Source organism: Ruditapes philippinarum, unplaced genomic scaffold (assembly GCF_026571515.1).
Source record: "Ruditapes philippinarum isolate M1 unplaced genomic scaffold, ASM2657151v2 ctg1632_1_1_1_1, whole genome shotgun sequence".
NCBI classification, from domain to species: domain Eukaryota; kingdom Metazoa; phylum Mollusca; class Bivalvia; order Venerida; family Veneridae; genus Ruditapes; species Ruditapes philippinarum.
The window spans coordinates 227,655-249,908 of record NW_026855767.1 but is presented as its reverse complement, the minus strand read 5'-3'; the positions used below and the strand labels follow the sequence as shown (position 1 = coordinate 249,908).

The 22,254-nt window shown below is 31.9% G+C and overlaps 1 protein-coding gene across 6 annotated transcripts in view; it reads left to right on the top strand.

Annotated features, from left to right (window-relative positions):
- LOC132744308 (ATP-dependent RNA helicase DDX3Y-like) overlaps window positions 1-21,478 on the top strand; it is a 35,001-nt gene extending 13,523 nt beyond the window's left edge. For 3 of the 6 annotated variants that reach the window (XM_060732982.1, XM_060732980.1, XM_060732979.1), the window contains 13 exons: window positions 913-990; window positions 2,852-3,107; window positions 7,298-7,525; window positions 7,842-7,941; window positions 8,332-8,467; window positions 8,762-8,960; window positions 9,621-9,770; window positions 10,868-11,012; window positions 11,434-11,578; window positions 12,328-12,509; window positions 13,117-13,234; window positions 14,551-14,704; window positions 15,266-21,478. In XM_060732982.1, the coding sequence (XP_060588965.1) occupies window positions 913-990; window positions 2,852-3,107; window positions 7,298-7,525; window positions 7,842-7,941; window positions 8,332-8,467; window positions 8,762-8,960; window positions 9,621-9,770; window positions 10,868-11,012; window positions 11,434-11,578; window positions 12,328-12,509; window positions 13,117-13,234; window positions 14,551-14,704; window positions 15,266-15,452 (2,078 nt within the window). In that variant the 3' untranslated portion in view covers window positions 15,453-21,478. The remainder of the gene's footprint in view (window positions 1-912; window positions 991-2,851; window positions 3,108-7,297; window positions 7,526-7,841; window positions 7,942-8,331; window positions 8,468-8,761; window positions 8,961-9,620; window positions 9,771-10,867; window positions 11,013-11,433; window positions 11,579-12,327; window positions 12,510-13,116; window positions 13,235-14,550; window positions 14,705-15,265) is intronic. The other 3 variants (XM_060732985.1, XM_060732983.1, XM_060732981.1) reach the window with 1 other exon arrangement.
- The last annotated feature ends 776 nt before the right edge of the window (window positions 21,479-22,254 follow it).

Genomic DNA, 22,254 nt, shown 5'->3' with positions numbered 1-22,254 from the left:
TAACACTCTACTGGCTGCAGGTTTGATTCAAATATTCTGGAAATTTGTCAGGAAGGTTGTTTTGATGACTTCTAGGTCAGTTTCGAAGATGGATCATCTCTGTCAAAAACTAGGTCACAGGAGCTAAAAATAGAAAAAGCTTGTTAACACTCTAGTGGCTGCAGTTTTGATCCAAATATTCTGGAAATTTGTCAGGAGGGTTGTTTTGATGATTTCTATGTCAAGTATGAAGATAGGTCATCTCGGGTCAAAAACTAGGTCACAGGAGCTAAAAATAGAAAAAGCTTGTTAACACTCTAGTGGCTGCAGTTTTGATCCAAATATTCTGGAAATTTGTCAGGAAGGTTGTTTTGATGATTTCTAGGTCAAGTTTGAAGATGGGTCATCTCCGGTCAAAAACTAGGTCACAGAAGCTAAAAATAGAAAAATCTTTTTTTAACACTAGTGGCTGCAGTTTTGATCCAAATATCCTGGAAATTTGTCAGGAAGGTTGTTTTGATGATTTCTAGGTCAAGTTTGAATATGGGTTGTCTCCGGTCAAAAATTAGGTCACATTGCCCAAATATTGAAAACCTTTTTAACACACTAGAGGTCACATTTTTGACTCAATTGTCATCAAACTTGGCCAGGATGTTGTCTAAGACATTGCTTGGATGCGGTTGATGGGTCAGGGGAGCGATCTAGGGCCATCATGGCCCTCTTGTTTAAAGTAAAAGTGGCAGGTGGGGGTATGAATTACCTTGAGTAAAAGCTCTAGTTAATCGGAGAGAGCAATGGGGCTTACATTAGGGCCCTAAATGAACATGTTATAACATATCCTTTGAAAAGACATCAGTGAATATTTTTCTTCTAATAATTAGAAAATAAAAGCAAGTAGATTATATTCATCCTGGTATTACTCGTGTTATTCAGATGGAGGTTATCAAGGAGGATATAACCAGGGTGGTGGTGGTGGTGGATATAGAGGTGGATATAATAATTTCAATCAAGGTAATAAACTATGTAGCTTTCATTCAAATGAAACATAGACACAGTGATCATCTCTGGATTAACTTTAAGATTATACTGGTGTATCCCTTGCAGCATAATTTTATTTCACTTCAAGTCTATATACATCATAATGTATTGTAAGAAATGCTGTTTAAAAACCATTAAGTTGAATAACACAAAACTGAATTGCTTAGAGGAGCTCAAACATGGGTCATCTAGGTAAAAAAAAAATAGGTCACACAGCCCAAATATGGAAAAAACCTTGTGAACACTCTATATGGAAAAAACCTTGTGAACACTCTAGATGCTACTGTTTTGGTCCAAATATCCTGGAAATTGGTCAGAAAGGTTATTTAGATGTTTTCTAGCTCAAGTTTGAATATGGGTCATCTAGAGTCAAAAACTAGGCCACACAGCCCAATTACGGAAAAAATATTGTTGTCACTCTTGAGGTTACATTTTTAGCCCAAATATCCTAGAAATTGGTCAGAAAGGTTGATTGGTTAATTTCTAGCTCATATTGAATATGGGGTCAAAAAAACAGGTCACAGCACATAAAAAGACACATATATGGACCTTTTTGACATTTGCACAATTTCAGGTACAGATATGAGCCTATGATATTAGTTTAGAACATTATATATGCTTTTCATTCATATTGAGCTTCAAACAGGTTGAACTGACCTTGTGCTTTAAATGACCTTGACCATCAAGCCGGTCAAATTATTAGATTTTGGTTAGTTGTCATAATTTTTGTGCCCCCACTTTAGTGGCAGGCATTTAGATTTACCCTTGTCCGTCCTTCCATCTGTCATCCGTTCTCTTTTGTGTCGAACGTAACTCAAAAAGTATTTGACCTAGAGTAATGACACTTTACAGGAATTTTGATCAGCATGTGTAGTTGTGCACCTGGGTATTTTTGTCTGGATATTTTTAGTATTTTTAGTTATTGCCCTTGACTTAGTAAAATTTTGCAATTTTCAACTTGTGTTGCATGTCACTCAAAAAGGATTTGACATAGAGTCATTAAACCTTACGGGAAGGTTGCTCAGCATATTTAGTTTTGCACCTGGGGTTTCGCTTGTGGATTTATCCAGTATTTGTAGAGTTATTTCCCTTGACTTAGTAAAAACAGTTTCATTATGTTGTTATTTGTTCCTTGAGTGCTTGAGTTAGAATTTACCAACTTTACAGGAATAATGATCAACATCACTAAATTACAGGAATAATGATTCACATCACTGTGAAGCTATGCACCTGGGACTTTGCGTGTGGATTTTTTTTCAGTTTTGTTAGAGTTATTACTTGTTCATGCATAGCTCAAAAAGTATTTCACTTGTAGGCCTGAAAGTTTACAAGAATGTTGGTCAACATGACATTGTGTACTTATGCACCTTGGGGTTTGCTTGTGGATTTATTCAGTATTTGTAAAGTTCTTGCCCTTTACTTAGTAAAAGATTTTTAGTTTTCAAAAAATATTTGACCTAGAGTCATAAGATTGACAGAACAGTGTCGTGTGGGGGCATCCGTGTCCTATGGACACATTTCTAGTGTTATTTATGCACAGATTTGATTCATACATGGATAAAACGTCACTTGTGATCGAACTTTGTCATTTATTTATAGTAATGATTTACAGACAAAACAGCAAGTGTGTCTAGACCAACCTATTAAAAAAAAGGAACAATTTTTTTCTGTTTATAAAATTTTTTTTACGGTTTAGTTGTTTGCTTTAAGAAAAAGTTAAAGATGAGTGTTGCCCCCGCCCAGCAGTGACTCTCATTATACTGAAACTTGGTCTAAAAGTGAACTTTAAAAAAATTGTCATCTTTATTTAAAATATTTTAAATAAATGAAATAGGTGGCAGTGGATACAATGATCGGGGTGGATATAATCGTGGGGGATATAACCGTGGAGGCTATAATAGTGGCGGGTATGATGGCGGTTATCAAAATCGTGATGGTGGATACCAGTCTCGTGATGGCTACCAGAACCGTGATGGGGGATATCAGAACCGTGATGGGGGATTCCAAGGACGTGGTGGTTATGACAGAGGTGGTCGAGGGGGATACAACAATTTTGGAAATAGGGGTGGATACAATCAGGGACCTCCAAGGTATTTGCTTATTAGTATACTTGTTTTAATCATTTTAAATTTTAAAAATGGTTATACACCCAGCAATTTTTCCTTATTTATGAAAGTGGTACCAAACAAATAACCCATTTATAACCATGAACAGTCATTGACAATTTTCGGAATTGGTTTGATGGACCTGTTCACAATTCTTCATAATGATCACAAACTTCATCAATGAAGTTCACAATTTTGTCTTTGTCTTGTAACAGTGATTAAAATCTCAGTTTGCCATTTTCTTGTATTATTTAAAATTTAAATGTCATGTTAAAGCCCAAATTCAAACAGAAGGTTAGATTGCTTCCAATTTGATTCTTAGATATTTTTATTACAGTTTAATCAAGTTAATGCATGAATTGCAGATTTATGTGCTAAACCAGGATCTTTTAAATAGTTACAAAGATTTTTTGGAGCTGAATATATTAAAATGTGTCTGACAGTCATACAGTTACCAAATAACAAAGGACATTTGTAATCAAACTGATCAGATTTCTAGAACATATTCCATCCAATCAAGTTGTACATTGCTAACAAATCATGGGAAATTAAAAGGTATACATACGGAAATGTTGTAACTGTAAACAGAAAGAAAAATATGCTCAAAGAATGGTAAATTCTTTGTGAAATACAAAAAATGTGTGAGACATTTTGGTAATCCAAAATAGTGTTTTTGATGTTTAAAAGAAAAGAAACAAAATAGAAAAGAATCAATCTTAGTATGGTATGATTAAAGTAGCTGTATATACAAATTAAATGGCTGGGGCATATAGTTTTACCCTGTTCCGATATTCCAATGTTCTGTCATTCTGTCATCATCAGTTTCTGTTCATTATCTTGTTAATGGTTGCACACATTCAACTCAAATTTGACATACAGTTGAACTTCAGTCGCTCGAACTCTGAGGGCCTGTGCAAATTTGTTCGAGAGATTAGTAGTTCAAGCCAACCGAGGTTGAACTTAAAATCACATAGGACATAGACCTAAATAAAAGTTTTCCAGCTTACATCGGTCGAATGATAAATCCTTCAGTATAATTGTTTGTTAGTACATCAGTTCTTTGAATATGTAATTTCTTTTTAATATTAAGAATTTTTAATCTAGTGTTTTCAAATGAGTATTAACGGTACACTGTGTTAATCTATATTCATAACATTGAAATAGGATGAGTTTGCTAGAGCAATCATTTTCCAAACTTGTTGAACAATGTTAAAATTTATCAATATGTTTATTATGGGATAAATTTTATTTTAAACAATGAATTAGTAAAATAATAATAAAAAAATAATAGCAGCATCTATTTGTAGTCCTGTTTTAAAACAAACACACAAGTATCATTCTATAAATAAATAAAAATGTTATAATTCATGTTACATGTACCAAGGCTGTAATTTAAGCTCACCAGGTAAACATTTTTTATTGTTACTAAAGACGGAACAATATTATCATGAACAAATCGGTTACAACACCTCTTGTTTTGAATTATTTAAACTTGATTGCCATTACAACGCTCACAAGGTGTTAAAAATGTGTCACCAGCTGTCGACCAGCAACTTTTGTTGTTTTTTTGTGTTCCACCGAAAAGGTGTGATTTTCACTATATTTCTGGTGAAGAGATCAGGTTCAAGAGTTCAAGCAATCAGTGAGGTAGAGCAATATATATTATATTGGAATTTTGCCGGGACTGGACAAGGAGTTTGAGCGAAGGGAGGTATTCGAGTTATCGGAGTTCAAGTGAACGAAGTTTAATTGTATGTATATATCATAGGAAAATGCTGGTCAAGTTAGAATTGGGTCATGGTCCAAAGATTTTTGACAGAGTTATGCTCCTTGATGAAATTTTTCAATTTCCATTCATTATCTCCTCAAGAGTTGTGCACATTCAACTTAAATTTGACATAAGGATATGTCAAAGGAATGCGCAGGTCAAGTTCGAATTTGGAACTAAATATTACAAAACATTTGAAATTTTGGTGTGACGACATATTTCTAGTTAAGAAATATTTCACAATTTGGTGTCTTTTTTCCCCCCATTTATCACCGTACCAGACCCATTGACAATTAAGGAGGAAAAATTGCAGATACCAACAATTTTACACATAATGTGGTTTAAGAACCATTAAAGGGTACAAAAAATAATAAGACCAAACAACCCTTTCTTAATTAAAAAGGCTGCTGTCTGTTACCTTATTTTTATGCCACCGCAGCATCTGCGATGCGGTGGCATATAGCGATTCACCCGTGTGTGTGTGCGTGTGTGTGTGTGTTTGTTTGTTTGTTTGTGTGTGTGTGTGTTATATAGATTATATAGTGAACTTCAAAAATCTTCTTGTGAAAAACCACTGGTCCAATTTCAACCAAACTTGGCAGGATTGATCCTTGGGTGAAGGGCTTCCAAAGTTGTTCAAAGAATTTCATTCCATGCAGAAATCTGGTTTGCCATGGCAACCAAAGGAATTATAAGAATAAATTAAAAAAATCTTCTTGTAAAAGACCCAAAAGGCCTAGAGCTTAGATATTTTGCATAAAGCATTGTCTGGTAGACCTCTACCAAGATTGTTCAAATTATAGCCCTGGGGTCAAAATCGGCCCCGCCCCGGGGGTCATTGATTTTCACTATATGTACATATAGTAAAAACTTAAAATACCTTCTTGTAAAGACCCAAAAGGCCTAGAGCTTAGATATTTTGCATAAGGCATTGTCTGGTAGACCCTTACCAAGATTGTTCAAATTATAGCCCTGGGGTCAAAATCGGCCCCGCCCCGGGGGTCATTGATTTTCACTATATGTACATATAGTAAAAACTTAAAATACCTTCTTGTAAAGACCCAAAAGGCCTAGAGCTTAGATATTTTGCATAAGGCATTGTCTGGTAGACCTCTACTCAGATTGTTCAAATTATAGCCCTGGGGTCATTATGTACACATAGTAAAAACAGAAAATAAAACAAATGTTTTCTGAATGGGAGAAAGCTACAACTTAGATATTTGACTTGAAATGTTGTTTGGTGGACCTGTATCAAGATTGTTTTGAATTAAACCCTTGGGTCAAAATTTTGCCTTGCCCAAGGGGAAAGTGACCTACTTTCTTATCCTTTGATGTACAGCAATGAAATTTTGACCATGTGCACAGTTTAAGTTGTAAAATTGAACTTTGATATCAGGTGATCTAGATTTTGATGATGTGACCTACTTTCTTGGCTATGAAATTTGAACCATGTGCACAGATTAAGATGTTAAGTGAACTTTGATATCAGCTGACCTAGATTTTAACAAAGTGTCTTACTGTGTTGTCCATTGATATAGTCATGAAATTTAGGCTGTGTGAAAATATGACCTTCACCACCAAATTCACCAGACTCAAGTGCATTGATATATTCCTACTCTGATCTTTTATTGGATTAACAATAGATTCAACCACTAATCTGATGATAAGAATTAGATAGGTCAGGGATCTATGCATTATGACAATCTTCAATTGTATAGAAACAAAAAATATCTGTTCCTACACTACTATTAATTTTAGTGTTGTATTAATGCGGTGGCATAGCATTTTTCTCAAATGCAATCTTGTTTTAATGCTGATATTAACATTTTTTTCTTTAGTACATATCTCATAGGTCTATCCAGTTGAATAACTTAACCAGTAGTAACCAATTTTTCTGCATTGAACAGAGTACTAGTCCCATATGACTTCTGAATCGGCAGTGAGAGACAAATGACCGTTAGACTCCATGTCCAAAATCTATTGTCATGGAGGAATTGCGCCTCTCCCAAGAATGGGGATGAGTTCTTAGGGCCCTCATTTCATGATATTTGAAGCTAAAATTTGGCTCCATTCCCTTCCCAATTGATATATATTTTTCCCCTAATAGTATTTAAAAAAAAACAAAAGAAAAACGAAACAGAAGTCACAGACAAAATTCTCGATTTTCTTCATTACAAAGCAAAATTCTTTTACCTGAGGGTCCCAGCCACATCCCTTTAAAAGATAATTAGAGCACTGGTCCTGAAAAAGTTGATGGGATATAAATAACTTCATATACACAGGTGGAACTGTGAAATACAGGTCACATTTGATATTAGCAAACAATGAATCAATACAAAATGGAAATCTATTTTTGTATTACACATGTATGTTTGTGGTTTCATGAGTGTACAACTTTTGTTTATAGATTTGATCAACCTCCTCCAAACTTTAATCAACCTCCACCACCAATGGCAGGAGGAAGATGGGATGGCCTTATGGAAGAACGCCACCAGACAAGGCATTATCAATCAGGACAAAATTATGATGTGAACAGTCGATGGGATAATAGGGCTGACAATGATAGATATGGTAATAATGAGACAACTAAAGATAACTGGGCTGTTCCCCTTCCACCAAACCAAAAAATGGAAGAGTAAGTTATTGAAAGCATTAAAATATGTAGTCCTGATTTGTATGAAAAGCTGAGCGTTCTCTTTTGTAATAGCTATTATTTCTGCTGTCAAAATGTAAAAAAATATTTGTGAGAAAGCTATCAGCATTATTTCTGTGTTAGTGGTATCTTGTAGAAGAATGTTGTGAACATGTATATGTTTGAAAGTTTTTTTTTACATGTTAAGCAAATATATTAACATGATTAATGTTAAGCTTGAATGATAGATGGGAAGATTGTGTATTAGATGCTCGTTGTCTTCAGAACTTGTTTAGTTGACTTGCTATGATATTTTCAGTGAGTTGTTTGGAAACAGTAACACTGGGATCAACTTTGACAAGTACAATGATATACCTGTAGATGCTACTGGGGAAGACTGTCCCCAACATATTGATGAAGTAAGTTAATGCTGACATAATACACTTACAAATTTTCCATTATACATTTAATACCTGCTTGGTTATTTAATAGCTCAAGAGAAAACTAAATGTTTCAACATTTGTTAAGTACATCAAGCTTTTCCTAACAATTTGAATCATGATATTATATAGAATTACATTAATCCTCACTCAAAAATTGTTAAGAAGTTAACTATGAGATGATGTGAAGGATAAACACTTGTGGCACAAACATGTTGAAGAGTTGATAAATATAATGTTTGCTTTATACGATGTAAAATTTGTTTCATGAAAAAAAGATGATTTTTTTTTATGATATTTATGCAGTAAAAATTTTCTGATTTACCTTAAAAAAAGAAATTGATATGATAAATGGTTGTATATTTTTAGTTTGATGATATTGGTTTTGGAGAGATTATTCGAAACAATATTAAACTCACAAGATATCAAAAGCCAACTCCAGTACAGAAGTACTCAATACCAATTATTATGGGAGAACGAGATCTAATGGCTTGTGCCCAGACAGGTAAACTTAAAAAGCAGACATTATACATCTAATTTCCCATTAATGATAGATAAAACTGACTTTTTGCCGACTGTCTGAAATACATGCATATAAGTAATCAAATACAACTATTTATAATTACACATTATTACTATTGTAGAATATTACTAATGCTAATGTTATTATCTACAATATACAGCCTGCTATAATGAGCCATGTTTTTGTAGTTTGATAAGAAATTCTGCCTTGAAATGTTTAATGAATGATATCTAAGATAGCCTGAATTTATGTGTTGATTGGTTTTACAAAACACAGGATCTGGAAAGACAGCAGCTTTCCTTGTGCCAACATTGAACAAGCTGTATGAATGTGGGCCTGGTGATGCACCTGTAAATGGTGTTCCTCAAGGAGGAAAGGTTGGTCGCAGGAAACAGTTTCCTCTTGCACTCGTTTTAGCACCCACACGTGAATTGGCATCTCAGATTTATGATGAAGCTAGAAAATTTGCTTACAGGTTAGTCCATCAATCTACAGTTTGACATAATTAAAATAAACATAGAGAGAAACACTTCAATCAGTATTCTAATGTTCTGTTTACTGTATTTAAATGTGCAGTTTTTGAATTTATAACATATTTGAAAGTGTCTAGACAGTATTGCAGCTTTGTTTCTTATGATTTTACAGGAGTATACTAAACATTGCTGACTTTTTTCAAGAAGTAATTCACAAAGTCTCATTTTGTATTTAGGCAGTGCTCTAGATGTGTGTCATTTTATCACTTTTAGATATTGATTTTTCGAAATCAAATTTAAATTTCATCTGACTAAAACAAATTCAAAATATGAAATAGAATTGCGATCACATTGTTTTTGCTTTGTTAAAATTCAGCAATAACAAAGATATGCCATATGAATAATCTGAAATTCTGCAATAAAAATGATTTAAACTTTAAAAAACAATTTCATAATTTCAAAAAAAGAAATAAGAAAAGCCAGTTATCTTCATTTAGTATCATTCATAGGATAAAACTATATAATAAAAAATTCTATTGGAAAAATGTGGTTAAACTAATTGAACAGAAAATTATGTCCATGAAAACTGTTTGCATTTTCAAAAGAAACAAATTAGGTATAGAAGTTGAAGTGAAAACTAAGTGACTCAAAATCTATTGTAGGTCTAGAGTTCGGCCATGTGTTGTTTATGGTGGAGCAGATATTGGTTCTCAGATGCGGGATTTAGATAGAGGTTGCCAAATGCTGGTAGCAACTCCTGGACGTCTTGTTGATATGATGGAGAGGGGAAAGATTGGACTTGATCACTGCAGGTAAGTTTTTTTTAATGTTTTTGTGTCATACAGTATTTATACATTACAAGGCGATATTCCTTCTCTACTTGTTACTTCATTTGTTCACTCCAATGTTGTCTACATGGCCAGCATGGCTATTAAAGTAATTATGGTTTTTTACTTTGAACAATTTGCGCATCTCTAATATGGGTTAGAATCCTGCTAGTAACTAAAGATACTTTCATGTGAGGAAGTTTTCCAGCTAGGTAAGAGAAGGTTTTTGGTTCTATTCTCGCTTCTGGCTAAAATAAGACACAACTTTACTTCTTGCTCCACCAGTAAAAGCAGGAAAGTTGCCATTTGACAGTGTCAGTGTGACTTTAATCATACCAACAAAGAAACAAATAGACTTAAAATTAGAAAATGAGATATTGTAGTATGACAGATTGTCCTTTGTTCATCCTCCCCCCTCCCCCCCCCCCCCATCATAATGTTCAAAATAAAGTGTTTAAATTTGAATTAAAATCAACTCGTATACAGTGATTAAAAAAAAACACAACAGATGTTTAGCATCACTTTTTCTCTTAACTTTAACAGTGAAAGGCCAGTGGCCTGTATCATATTGAAGAAGTTGCTAGTTTAATTCTTGGTGAGGTCATATATTAATTAAACACAATTAAAATGATGTTATTTAATAATTTTAAGATTTATCACTAAAATGAAGCAACATTATTCACTTTGCTGCATTATTTCCACAGCCTTGGGGAATTTTTATTTGCAAAATGATGGTTTGTTTTCTTTAATGAAGTGATCACTATCTAAGATTTGTGGTTTATATGCAGATTGCATGAATCTCTACCTTTCTGTAGGTTGAAGATTTGAGTGCTGTGAATAGTTTTTTTTATACTTTATGTTGTCACTTGACAAAGCACAGGATGACGGTTGCCAATCTTCATTCAGTTTAGTGATATATTGGTCATTGTTGCTTTCTGTTTGCTGTCCTTATTTTTTACCATTAAAAACTTTATACAAGACATGAAGATTATAATTCAATTGCTGTAGGTCACTGACCATAACCCCAAAGTCTGGCATGGAAAGCAATTTTGGTGATTTGACATTTTGATGAAAATTTTCAGATTTCTGATACTGGATGAAGCTGATCGTATGTTAGATATGGGATTTGAGCCACAGATAAGACGTATTGTTGAAAAGGACACAATGCCACCTACAGGAAAGAGACACACCATGATGTTTAGCGCAACATTTCCTAAAGAAATTCAGGTATGTATGCTGAAAAATGGTAGTGTTTGAGAAGAATATTTTAATGTTATTTACTCAAACAAGTCCATGAAAAAAGGATCACTGAGATTTAAGTAGGCTCGACTGTTTGATTTTTTAGAATTATTGTTATCATCTGTCATACAAGAAGGATTTTGTTATTCCTTCATATTCAAGGATGCTCTTCAATGTGCAACAGTTATGACTCCGTTTAGGGGCTCAGATAGTAATTGTCAGTTTTGTATTGGTGAAAGACTTAGTTTTGTTAAATTTCTTGTCTCTTGTGTTTCTTTGTTATATCTTTATTTACTATTCTGTATTAACATAGTCAGCATGATATTTCATTTAAAAGCTCTTGTTAGTACTGTTGTACCTCTGATCATTTAATGAGAAACAAACTTTAAATTACTTTTCTGTCTTTCAGATTTTAGCAAGAGATTTTCTGGAGAACTATATTTTCTTGGCAGTTGGTCGTGTTGGTAGTACAAGTGAGAATATCACACAGAAAGTAGTGTGGGTAGAGGAAATTGAGAAAAGATCTTTCTTGCTGGATCTTCTTACAGCTGCTGGTATTTATACTGTTGTAATGTATTTGAATAAGGTGTTCTAGATTGATTTAGATACCTGTACTTAATTAATCAGCATTTTCCTAATCTAGATGCTAGATTTTTATTCAGTTCCATGATCAATTGTCTGAAAATTCTGTTTAGTAGTTTCTTAACCCTCAGGGACAGATTTGGTCACCTTCAGAGATTAGTTAATCTCTGAAGATTACCCAGCAACCATATATATATATATTGGTGATTTGATATTTTGATGAAAACTTTCAGATTTCTGATATATATATATATTATCATATATATATATATATGCGTGTGAAAAATTTGTTCGTCTTCATTGAATATAAACAATCTGTTATTCAATTATTATAGGCAGAAGCCTGATTTTGTGTCATTTATTTTCTTGAATATTTTTATCACTGTAACAATGTTCCTGAACCCTTAAACTACTTGCAATAACTGAATTTATCCTAGTGACTGTGGCAGACCAAGATCAGCCGATATGTGTTATCTGATCATGGTTTGCACAGGTCGCTTTTCAATCATTACTCATTTTGAAATTTTACCTAAAACTGATGAATGGTTTTGTCCAAATTGAATGATGGGATAGTCCATTTAAGATATTTAGCAGATTAAGTGTTTAATACTTGTTTTAGAATTTTTAATAGCATTATTATAATATAGAAATTTTAGAAAGAGCATTGTAAGGTTATTTTACATGTGATGTTATATGAAACAAAGTTTATGTAATGTTATAGGTCCAGACTCTCTTACCCTGGTATTTGTTGAAACAAAGAAAGGGGCAGATGCTCTTGAAGATTACCTAATCTCTGAAGGTTACCCAGCAACCAGTATCCATGGTGATAGAAGTCAGAGAGAAAGAGAAGAGGCTCTAAAAGTGTTCAGAAATGGAGAGAGACCAATTCTTGTTGCCACAGCTGTATGTCATTTATTTTATGTTTTAGATTTGCTGTAAGGAAACTGTTGATTCCTTTACACTCAGTTTACCTGTACAGACGTAGTATTACATATCCTTGTAGCCATGGTTTTCTTTTTGGGAAAACATATAGGGGTTACTTTTTGGCGGCATCCCCTTGGGCTTGTCCGGAGCATAACTTTGTTATATAAGTTGGATTGACTCCAACTTGGTATGCATGCTTTTTCCAATGACCTGAAGTGCAGTGCACAAGCACTTCTTAATTTTTGAGTTATTGCCCTTTGTTTATTTTCATACTTGACTTTTGTCCGGGCCATTTCTCCTACACTTTAAAAGCTATTAAACTTGAAACTTCATAGGATGATAGATCTCATTGAGAAGAAGTGCAATGCACAAGAACTTGTACTCTGCACTTCCATGATTTTTGAGTTATTGCCCTTTGTTAATTTTCTTACTTAATAGGCTTGTCCAGAGCATAACAGCTATACTGTTCACAAAGCGACACATTTGACTCATGGAGTTTTAGTTTACTTAATGGTCAATTAGAATAGTAAATGTAGTCTAACATAATTTGTATATCATTCATAGACTGGTTTATTGTTCAACTCAGGTTGCTGCTAGAGGTCTGGATATACCTCATGTTCGACATGTGGTGAACTTTGACCTTCCTAGTGACATTGAGGAATATGTGCACAGAATTGGAAGAACTGGTCGTGTAGGAAATCTTGGTAAGTTTTTATATGAGCTCCTTAACTGAGTATGTAATGTAAGTATTTACTTATTCTCACATTGAAATCTTTGACTAAAATTCTTATAGAAAGAACATTCTTTTGAGATAAAATGACATCAAGATATTATAATACCATAGTAAATCATAGTTAATATTTAATGTAGATTCATTCTTTGTCTAATTGGATTATCAATTAATTAGATAGCTTGAGCATAAATTTGGATGCTTTACTACATTTGAATCCTGATATAACCTACTGTTAGTGAATGACAAAATAACATTACTTAATGTCATACTAATACTTTAATGTCATTACATCTCATAAGGATGTCCTTACTATAACAGCTATTTTGCTTGATACTGCTTAGTTTTATAGGCTTTTTATCTTTATAGTAGAAACATAAAATGTATTTTCTTTCATATTCTGAGGTACTTTAAAGCTTTAATCAAATGATTTGTATTGTATGGCAGGTGTTAAGTCAATGAATTTGATTATTTACATGTTGGCTTACTATATTGTTGAAGCACAAAAAAATGTTCTAACTTTTTTTTATAAAGTTTGCCTGCTGTATTATCTTTGTTGTATAATGACTAGTTAGTACTTAAAGTCAAATTCATTTTACACAGATACAGTAGAACTTTGATCAGTCAGACTTTAATTTGTCGATTTTCTTGATGTATCTAGTAAAATGAGTCCCGATTTTCGCCCTAAATATTGTTTATAAAAACCTATATATGAGTCAAACCTTTTGTGTCAAATTTTTTGATGTGTCAAATTTTTTCGTGGTCCATAGAAACAGTACAAATTATTATAAATAAGTCGAAGTCCTTCAATTACTTTTCACACCTTTTCTAGTCGCAAAGATGATTTCGCATCAACTTGTGTGACAGGTGTTATACAGCAGGGTGTTCTAACAGCCTTTGTATGAGTTCAAATGTGTGAAAGATGAAATGCTATAACTGTTAATGTTCAGATTGCTCTAGTTGTATTTGAAAATAAACAGGACAAATTAGTTTCATTAGAGAACTTTCATGACCCATTGTCGCGTGATAACCACACAGGATATATTTACTGTAAGCTGGTTTAGTTATCGCCCTTTCCTTTTGTTACGCTTTTTGCTACTTGCTTGTAAATGTCTACGGCTCAAAAATTTGTCTTTAAATTGAGACCCATTCACAAGTTGGTGTCCTAATGTGTTGAAGTTTTTACGTAAGCCCTATCAACTTTGACTGAAGTTCTATTGTACAATGTATTCTGTATCTTTATAGGTTTCAGTAATTATCATTTTACATAAATATTTCATTTATTTATAGGTTTGGCAACATCATTTTTCAATGAGAAAAATAAGAATATAACTCGAGATTTGATGGATCTACTGGTAGAGGCTCATCAGGAGGTACCATCATGGCTGGAGTCCACTGCCTATGACTCGCGTCCAACAGGTGCTACAAGAGGTAGAGGAAGAAGGTAGGTGTTCATTGTATATAAATAACTCGGTCTCTAGTAGGTGTTCATTGTATATAAATAAGTCCGTCTCTATAATGAAATTTAATCGGATTCACAGAAGGATTGTTTCAACATACAGTAAATATGCTTTTTACACAGAGTAAGTAATTTACATTGAAGAAAGTTGTAAAATAGAGTGAGATTCTGTAACAAGGAACAAGTTTATATAAAAGGAATTAAGTCTTTTTGTAAAAATGTACCACATTTAGGTTATTTAGAGAAGGGCAGTTTATCAGGAAACAAAGTGGTAACATAGAGCATTGTTGTAACAAGGAGCAAGTTGATGTAACATAGAACAAATTGTCATGAAAATGGAGCAAGTTGTGTTAAAAATTGTCATGAAAATGGAGCAAGTTGTGTTAAAATGGAGCAAGTTCTGGTAAAATGGAGCAAGTTCTGGTAAAATGGAGCAAGTTCTGGTAACATGGAGCAAGCAATTTCCTAGCTTATTTTGAATCAGTCAGGGAAATTAAAACAAAAGAACTTAAGTAATTTGGTAACAATCATGTCATACTGTTTCAGATTCACCACAACATTTGGTAGCCGTGACTATCGTCAACAGAACAAGTCTAATCCACAACAAGGTTTCAAGAACTATGGAAACCAGCAGTTTAATCCAATGGGTCAAGGTTTCAGTAACTATGGTGGCAGTTACGGTGGATCATATGGTGGTGGAGGATCTAATGCTCCAGATTGGTGGGGCAACTAATTTCTTACTCCCAGCATACAGCCACACCATTTAACATTTTAATATTGTTCAATAATTGAACAGGACCAAAATAGTTTACAACAAGATACTATACTTAATGACCTTAGATTTAGATTTGTTCAACAGCTACTAAGTCTATGTCACTATTCATTCCTAAGTTCAGTAATAGATAATTGTATTAATTGTTTTATTAAGCTTGGTATTGTGATAAGAAGCACTCATTATTAATGTGGTAATCATGAAGCAATTATTAAACTGTTTAATGTAAGACTGTCATCTTGCTGCAGACAGGAGTATTTCAAGTAGATATATGAATGCGATATTGTTTTTTCAAACTGCTTGATTGATAAGTTATCACAAAGATTAACATCACGTTCTGCTAATAGTGATATGATAATGATGTGGAGAGTCTGTCATGTGAAAGAACATAATGTATTTTATAGGATGAAAGATTAAAATTGTGAATTTGTACATTATTTTATGCCTACATTTATGTGAAAGATTCCATTTAGATTGATAAAAACTGAAGGTGAGATAATTATCTTTTGTAAGAATACATTAGACAGCTCAAAACTTTTTATACAAAATAATAATAATATTATTTGACAGATTGAGAAGATACATGTGTGAGCAGTAATGAACTATTGTAACCCCATGCCTTTTAAAACTGAAGTATAAAATGTGTGAAACCAGTACTGAAAATTATCATAGTTCATGTTTCATTCAATATATGACACATTTATTTGGAAACTTCTTTTTAAAGTTTGCAATTTCCAAATTAGTATGTTCAGGTAGTACTGTTAAAAAATGATAATGGTAGACCATTTAAATAAACACATGTATGTGGTGTAAGCTTTAAGCTTATCTCTTTACTAACTCATCAATTTGTAGTTGTGTATGAAGAGGATAAATCCTAGTTGTGACATCTTAGTGTCTCATTCATAGACGTTTGTTTTCAGCTAGTTTATATTATATAGATGTTTTATATGTCTTATACGTCTTCATATAATGCATTATTTTGGGTCAAAGATATCACTTCATATTGTCTAGTCTAATGTCAATATGTATTCTTTATTCTTCCCTTTGAACATTTACATGTATAATAAACAAAAAATAAAGTTTAAATTCTGCAGACCATTCTAATCAATGTTTTGTGTAAGTTTTGAAAATTTTAGGTGTTTCTTCATTAATTGTAGGCAAACAGGAATGATACGTGTTTGAATACATTATGTGAGAAGTGCAATCACCAGCAACATTGTGTACTTTCTAGAATGTTTTGTTATTTTATGCCACTTTTGATTTTCTAGTATAACATGGTCTTATTCTTAAATCATAAAATTACCAAAAATGCCTATTTGAGAAAGTTAAGGTGTTTTATCTGTGATTTAATTTAATAATGTGTCCATTTCTTTGTCAAAGATATGCCTCAGAACTAATTTTATTTTCCTTTGCTACAAGTCGTTTTTAAATTAGAGTGGCTTATAGTGTCCTATTTTTTAATAGAAAAAAGCTTAAATTTTTTTTCAAGACAAAAATAATGTATGGCTACAGAAATAATAATAATTATTGTTTCAAACTTTATAATGTCTTTTATGACTAGAGAGGGAGAGAGAGAAAAGTTTGTCAAATTTCAGTGATAGTTATTTTGCTAGATGTGTATTTGTGCAAGTTTTGCTTCTACAATTTATGATACATATTTTCTGTAGAAAGATAAAAGAATTTATTTGTAATAAAATGCAAAATTAAAAAACTTAAGACATTTTATTAGCAAAATTGTTTTATAAGAGATACTTTATATATTATTAGTGTTGTTCACTATTTCTTGTTTATATTTTTTTTAGTTATGAAACATTTTAAGCCTTACAATATAAGAAATACAGTGATAAGAAAATGCAGCTTTTGTATCCTTAAAGTAAGATTTCAGAGAAACAATACCTTGTTCTCAATATTTTATATCTTTGGGTTTTTTTCCCTCAGAGAATTTTGATAATTTCACGTTTTGTTGTGCTAGTAATTAAGTATACATGATTACAGTGTCATATCTTTCTAAAAACAACTAACAGACATGATATAGTAGCACAAAGTAGCAACTTGTGTATGATTTATTGGTCTGAGGTGTTTGATAAATATTTTATTCCTGTTTTTATTTCATTTATCATAAAGGAAACAATCTCTTGTGATGTTTCCTAATACAAGTACAATATTAAAAATTAAAATACAAGTAATGGAAGCTTAAAGAAGTTATTTTCTGTTTGAGCTGTGTCTTTTATAGACATTTTAATAATCACAAATTACTGGACAGGAAGGTTTTCATTTATTCTTGTTGGAAAATAGTATAACCAATGTTTTTCATTTGTAAGATTTTGAATTTGGGAACATTGTTGCATGTACTGTGAGTTTAGAAATTTAGGAAATGTATGAGTGATGAAAATCCAAAAATAGCTGGCAATTCTTCCAATGGATCATTATAAAGATTTTTATAATTTATCTGCATTTATGTACATTGTGTTACCTGAGCTCCTTATCTTATTATAAAAATGTGGCTTGAAACAAAAACAACAATTGTTGTTGTCTTGCTGTACAAGTAATTGTTATTTACATTTTGCAACTGACATGACACAAATGTAGTGTCCATTATAGTAGTAAAATTTAATTTACTGTTTTTAGTAAAAGTATAGAAAGATTGATTCAACATACTGAACCAACTATTCTCTATTAATGATTTCTCTGCAATTTCAAAGTGTATATGTTGTATATAGGGTAGCAACAATAAGCTTAAGTTAGTTTCCAATGTTTTTTCTTTGTTCTGATTCTAGAATTCAGTTAGATAGCTGCAATAATTAGAACTGTGAAACATAAATGAGATATATGACTTGTTGCTGCCCTATTTACATTTAATGTAGGTCATCATGTTTTATTGTTTATAGAATATTTAATGATGATACTGAACTCTCACTAGTCATTATATATGATACACTTACAGACAATTTGTTTTAAAAATGAAATTGCCGTCCTTTGTATAACTTGAAATATAAATATGGTAAGCTTAAGATGATTTTTTTAAGTTTTGCAGTGAATGTTTGGATCTGTAAAATGAAATAGGTATATTTTCACTAAATGGTCATTGCAAAGTAATATTTGTCTCCCATTGTAATCATTTCTGAAAGTTATATAATTTTAGTAAACAGAACATCTCTATTTATCTATAAAAAATTTCTTTAAGAAATGGTGAATTTTTACAATAATACTCAAATTGGTCAATAAATTCACTAACATAATGACTAGCATACTCATTTAACAAGTGTATGTCAAATTTTATAACTTCCCCTCCTGGTGAAATATATACTAAATATTTGGAGTAAAACCCTGTACCTTATAAAATCTTTCATGTGATTAGTACAGGTAGTTAAATTATAAACAAAATTAAGAAAAAACATGCAAATTAAAATGATCAGGTGTAATGTATATTAAAAGTATTCATGTATGCAAGTTATACACTAGTCTAGGTGTTCCAGCATATAATAGAGTTGAGTGTGTTAACGAAGAGGTTGTAGTGTATGTTGTCAATGATAACATTGAAGGTATAAATGAAGAGATGTGCATACTGCAAGCATTACACTGTCATTTATTTCTGTAAATTTCCTAATGGAAACAAGTGATAAAATGATCTCATAAAATATATATTTATTTATACATATATATAGGTGTGCCTTTATAAAGTGCTCATGTTGTTGTTCTACCTAGTCCTTTTAGCAGAAACCAACTGTGTTCAAACATTTTTATTATTTTTTTTGCAACATTATTATATATAATATAATTATATATTGATTTTATATTATACAGTATTAAATCCAGGTGCCATTCATACTTTGTTACATTCACACTATATATAATAACACATTTTGAGGATGGATATTTACAATGATGTATGTAGATGTAGGTAAATGGTTAAAATTAACTGGGTTGTTATAAGACTGTGAGATATAAATCATATATATTTACAGTATGTTTGGGAAAAGTGTACCAAAAAACAGTAAAACGTTAGTAGTACATCAGTTTTGCTAGGGGAGAAGAAATATTCTCTGATTACATTTTTTTAACGAGATAAACTTAATGCGATTTTATATGTGAAGTTAGCATTTGTTGGAGATTTTATTGTTTTATTGTTTTTATATAAATGTGAAGTTATAATGTGAATGTGACAATAAAATGCTTTATATTGGCATCTTAATTTTTACAATGAAAATGTTGCTGATGTTTCTCTTAACAATTATTAGTGCTTAAAGATTGCACTTGTGATACCTGAACTTATTTTACAGATGTTGCAAAACCTGGATTGATCACAATATGATTATATATTGTTTGATCCAAGTATATTTTGATATGATTTTTTTTTTTACAAAAGTGGAACATTTTTGTTTTCTGGATTTTCTATGGTATCTGCAAAGGACACAAGATTATGAAATGGGCACACCTGTATGTGAAAGTATAGTATATGGATTGTTTTATATTGAGTACTTTGATTAATTTCAGTACATGGTATGAAAAGTTCTGTCTTGAAAAACTGAATAATGCAAATCTTTTGACAACATAATTATTTGCCATGTATTATCAGTATATATTTTCTATAAGTAATGATAAATAGTCCTTAAATATGAAAGTAACAAAGCTTACAAGAGCTTTACACACAGATGAAAAATATGTTATAATAATCTTGAATTTGTGTTTGCCCAGTAGTAAGGTACTGGAGAATGCATTGTTGTTGCATTACCCATGCCTCATACATATGATATAAACAACCATACATGTGTATAATAACTGATCCCGGATCAAATGTCTCTACATTGAGACATGCCGAGAAATGAAACCTCTGCAAAAAAGACACATGATGTTCATAATTATAGAATGTATATATGGACATATATACCAAATCAATGGCATTAATTATAACTTACTTTGTTTATTCAGATCCAAACAGTAATCCTGCAAACCTTTATGTATAAACAGTTGAGGAATAAAAAATGACGTTTGAAGAGCAAGTGTAAATTTCAGACTTGTTGATGTATTTCAAGTAAATGTGCTTTGGTAGGCAATCACAAATTCATGTAATTCCTATTAACAGACTTTTATATAGGGCTTATTTATATTTTATCTGAACTAAAGTCTTTATTTGGAGGTTAACATTCATTGACAAATTGTCATAAGGATTGTTAACCCATCTATGTTTGCTTTGGCAGTATTAATGAAAATGTTTACTTCTTTCTATGTACTAGATGAAGTATAAAGTTGACTTACTGTCTATATGTAAGTTCATTTCTCAGTAAACATGTATTGATTTTTATAGCAAACAATTTCAATGTATTAAGATAAAAAGTAACAGTGTGATTGTAAATGAGCATATTTATCGATATTGTCAATTTTCATAGGAGTGATTTAAAGTTTACCAGAGCACACCTTTTAGTTTCACACATGGTACTGTTTGATTTTGGTTAAATGACAATTGTTTTTATTTAAAAAGAAATCAGATTTCATTGATCATGAAAAATAACTTACGGAAATGTGCTAGTTAAGTTAAAATTATTTCCTGTAAACAATATTGTATCAATTACCAACAAGCAATTTAAGCACATTAAATGTTAATGGCGGCAGTTTTATTTAATGATTTTGTCTGTATTAATCATATAAGTCAGATAAGTTTATTTTATTACATGCCATATTAGTGGCAATTTTTACAGCTACATTGATTCAATAAATAATAAACACTTAATATGTTTAATATATATATAGTGTGTGTTGGAGAAACCATGCTTTAGATATCTAGTTACATAATGAGGTCAATTGTAAAGGTAAGAGTCATAGAAGTCTTGTTAAAACTTGTGTGCTCGTATTACGAGTGCAAAATCACAGAAACTAAGAATAATATGTAAACTTTAAACATTAACTTTGTATTTAGCAAAGGGTGCGGCGAGTCAAAGACTTTGTGAAGTATTGTTGTGGTTGTATGCAAATTAAATCCAGAAAACAAAGTGTTTGTTTTTATTCTTTCTTTCATCAGAATATTTTACAACCAACTTGGGGTGAATGTTGGTGTTCTATGAGAACAGAAGGACCGAGTGGTTACGGTTTTTTGATTTTAAAACCCAAAAATTGCCCCTAAACCGCTGTGGTTTCCCAAATCTCGAAAAGGAACTTTGGATTTTTTCCCAATGTGGGGAAATTTTTGGGGGTTTTTAAAACTAAAAGGTGCCCTGTTCGTACCTGAAAAAAATGCAAAAAAGGGCCCCTTTAAATCCCCAGTAAAGCTGGAATGTTTGCCATATGACCTATAAACTGTGTCAGTGCGACGTAAAACCCAATCAAACAAAACCTTGATGTCAGATCTATTATGGGTTGTTAAAGAAATATAATACTTTGGATTTGCTCAATTAAAGTCATAGTGTTCATTTTGTTACAGAAGGCCAACATTTGGTGAACACAACTGTATTCAGCTATAAGATTTTATATCTCTATGGCTTTCCTATTGTTTAAATATAATAAACATATTACTTGATATAATGCTACCACAATAAAAATGGAAAAAAGTGGTTTTGATACAAAATCCTTCAATTTTCAACACTCCATTAAAAAAGAATTGAACAGTAAATTTTGGACCTTTTGTAATTTAAAAAAAACATAGCACAATTTGTAAGGGGTGAGCATTTGTGATGACATATACCCCTGGAATTTGATGAAAAAACTTCACAGGAGTGATCCTTAGATGACCCTCTACAAAAGATATATTATAGGTCACCAGCATAAAACA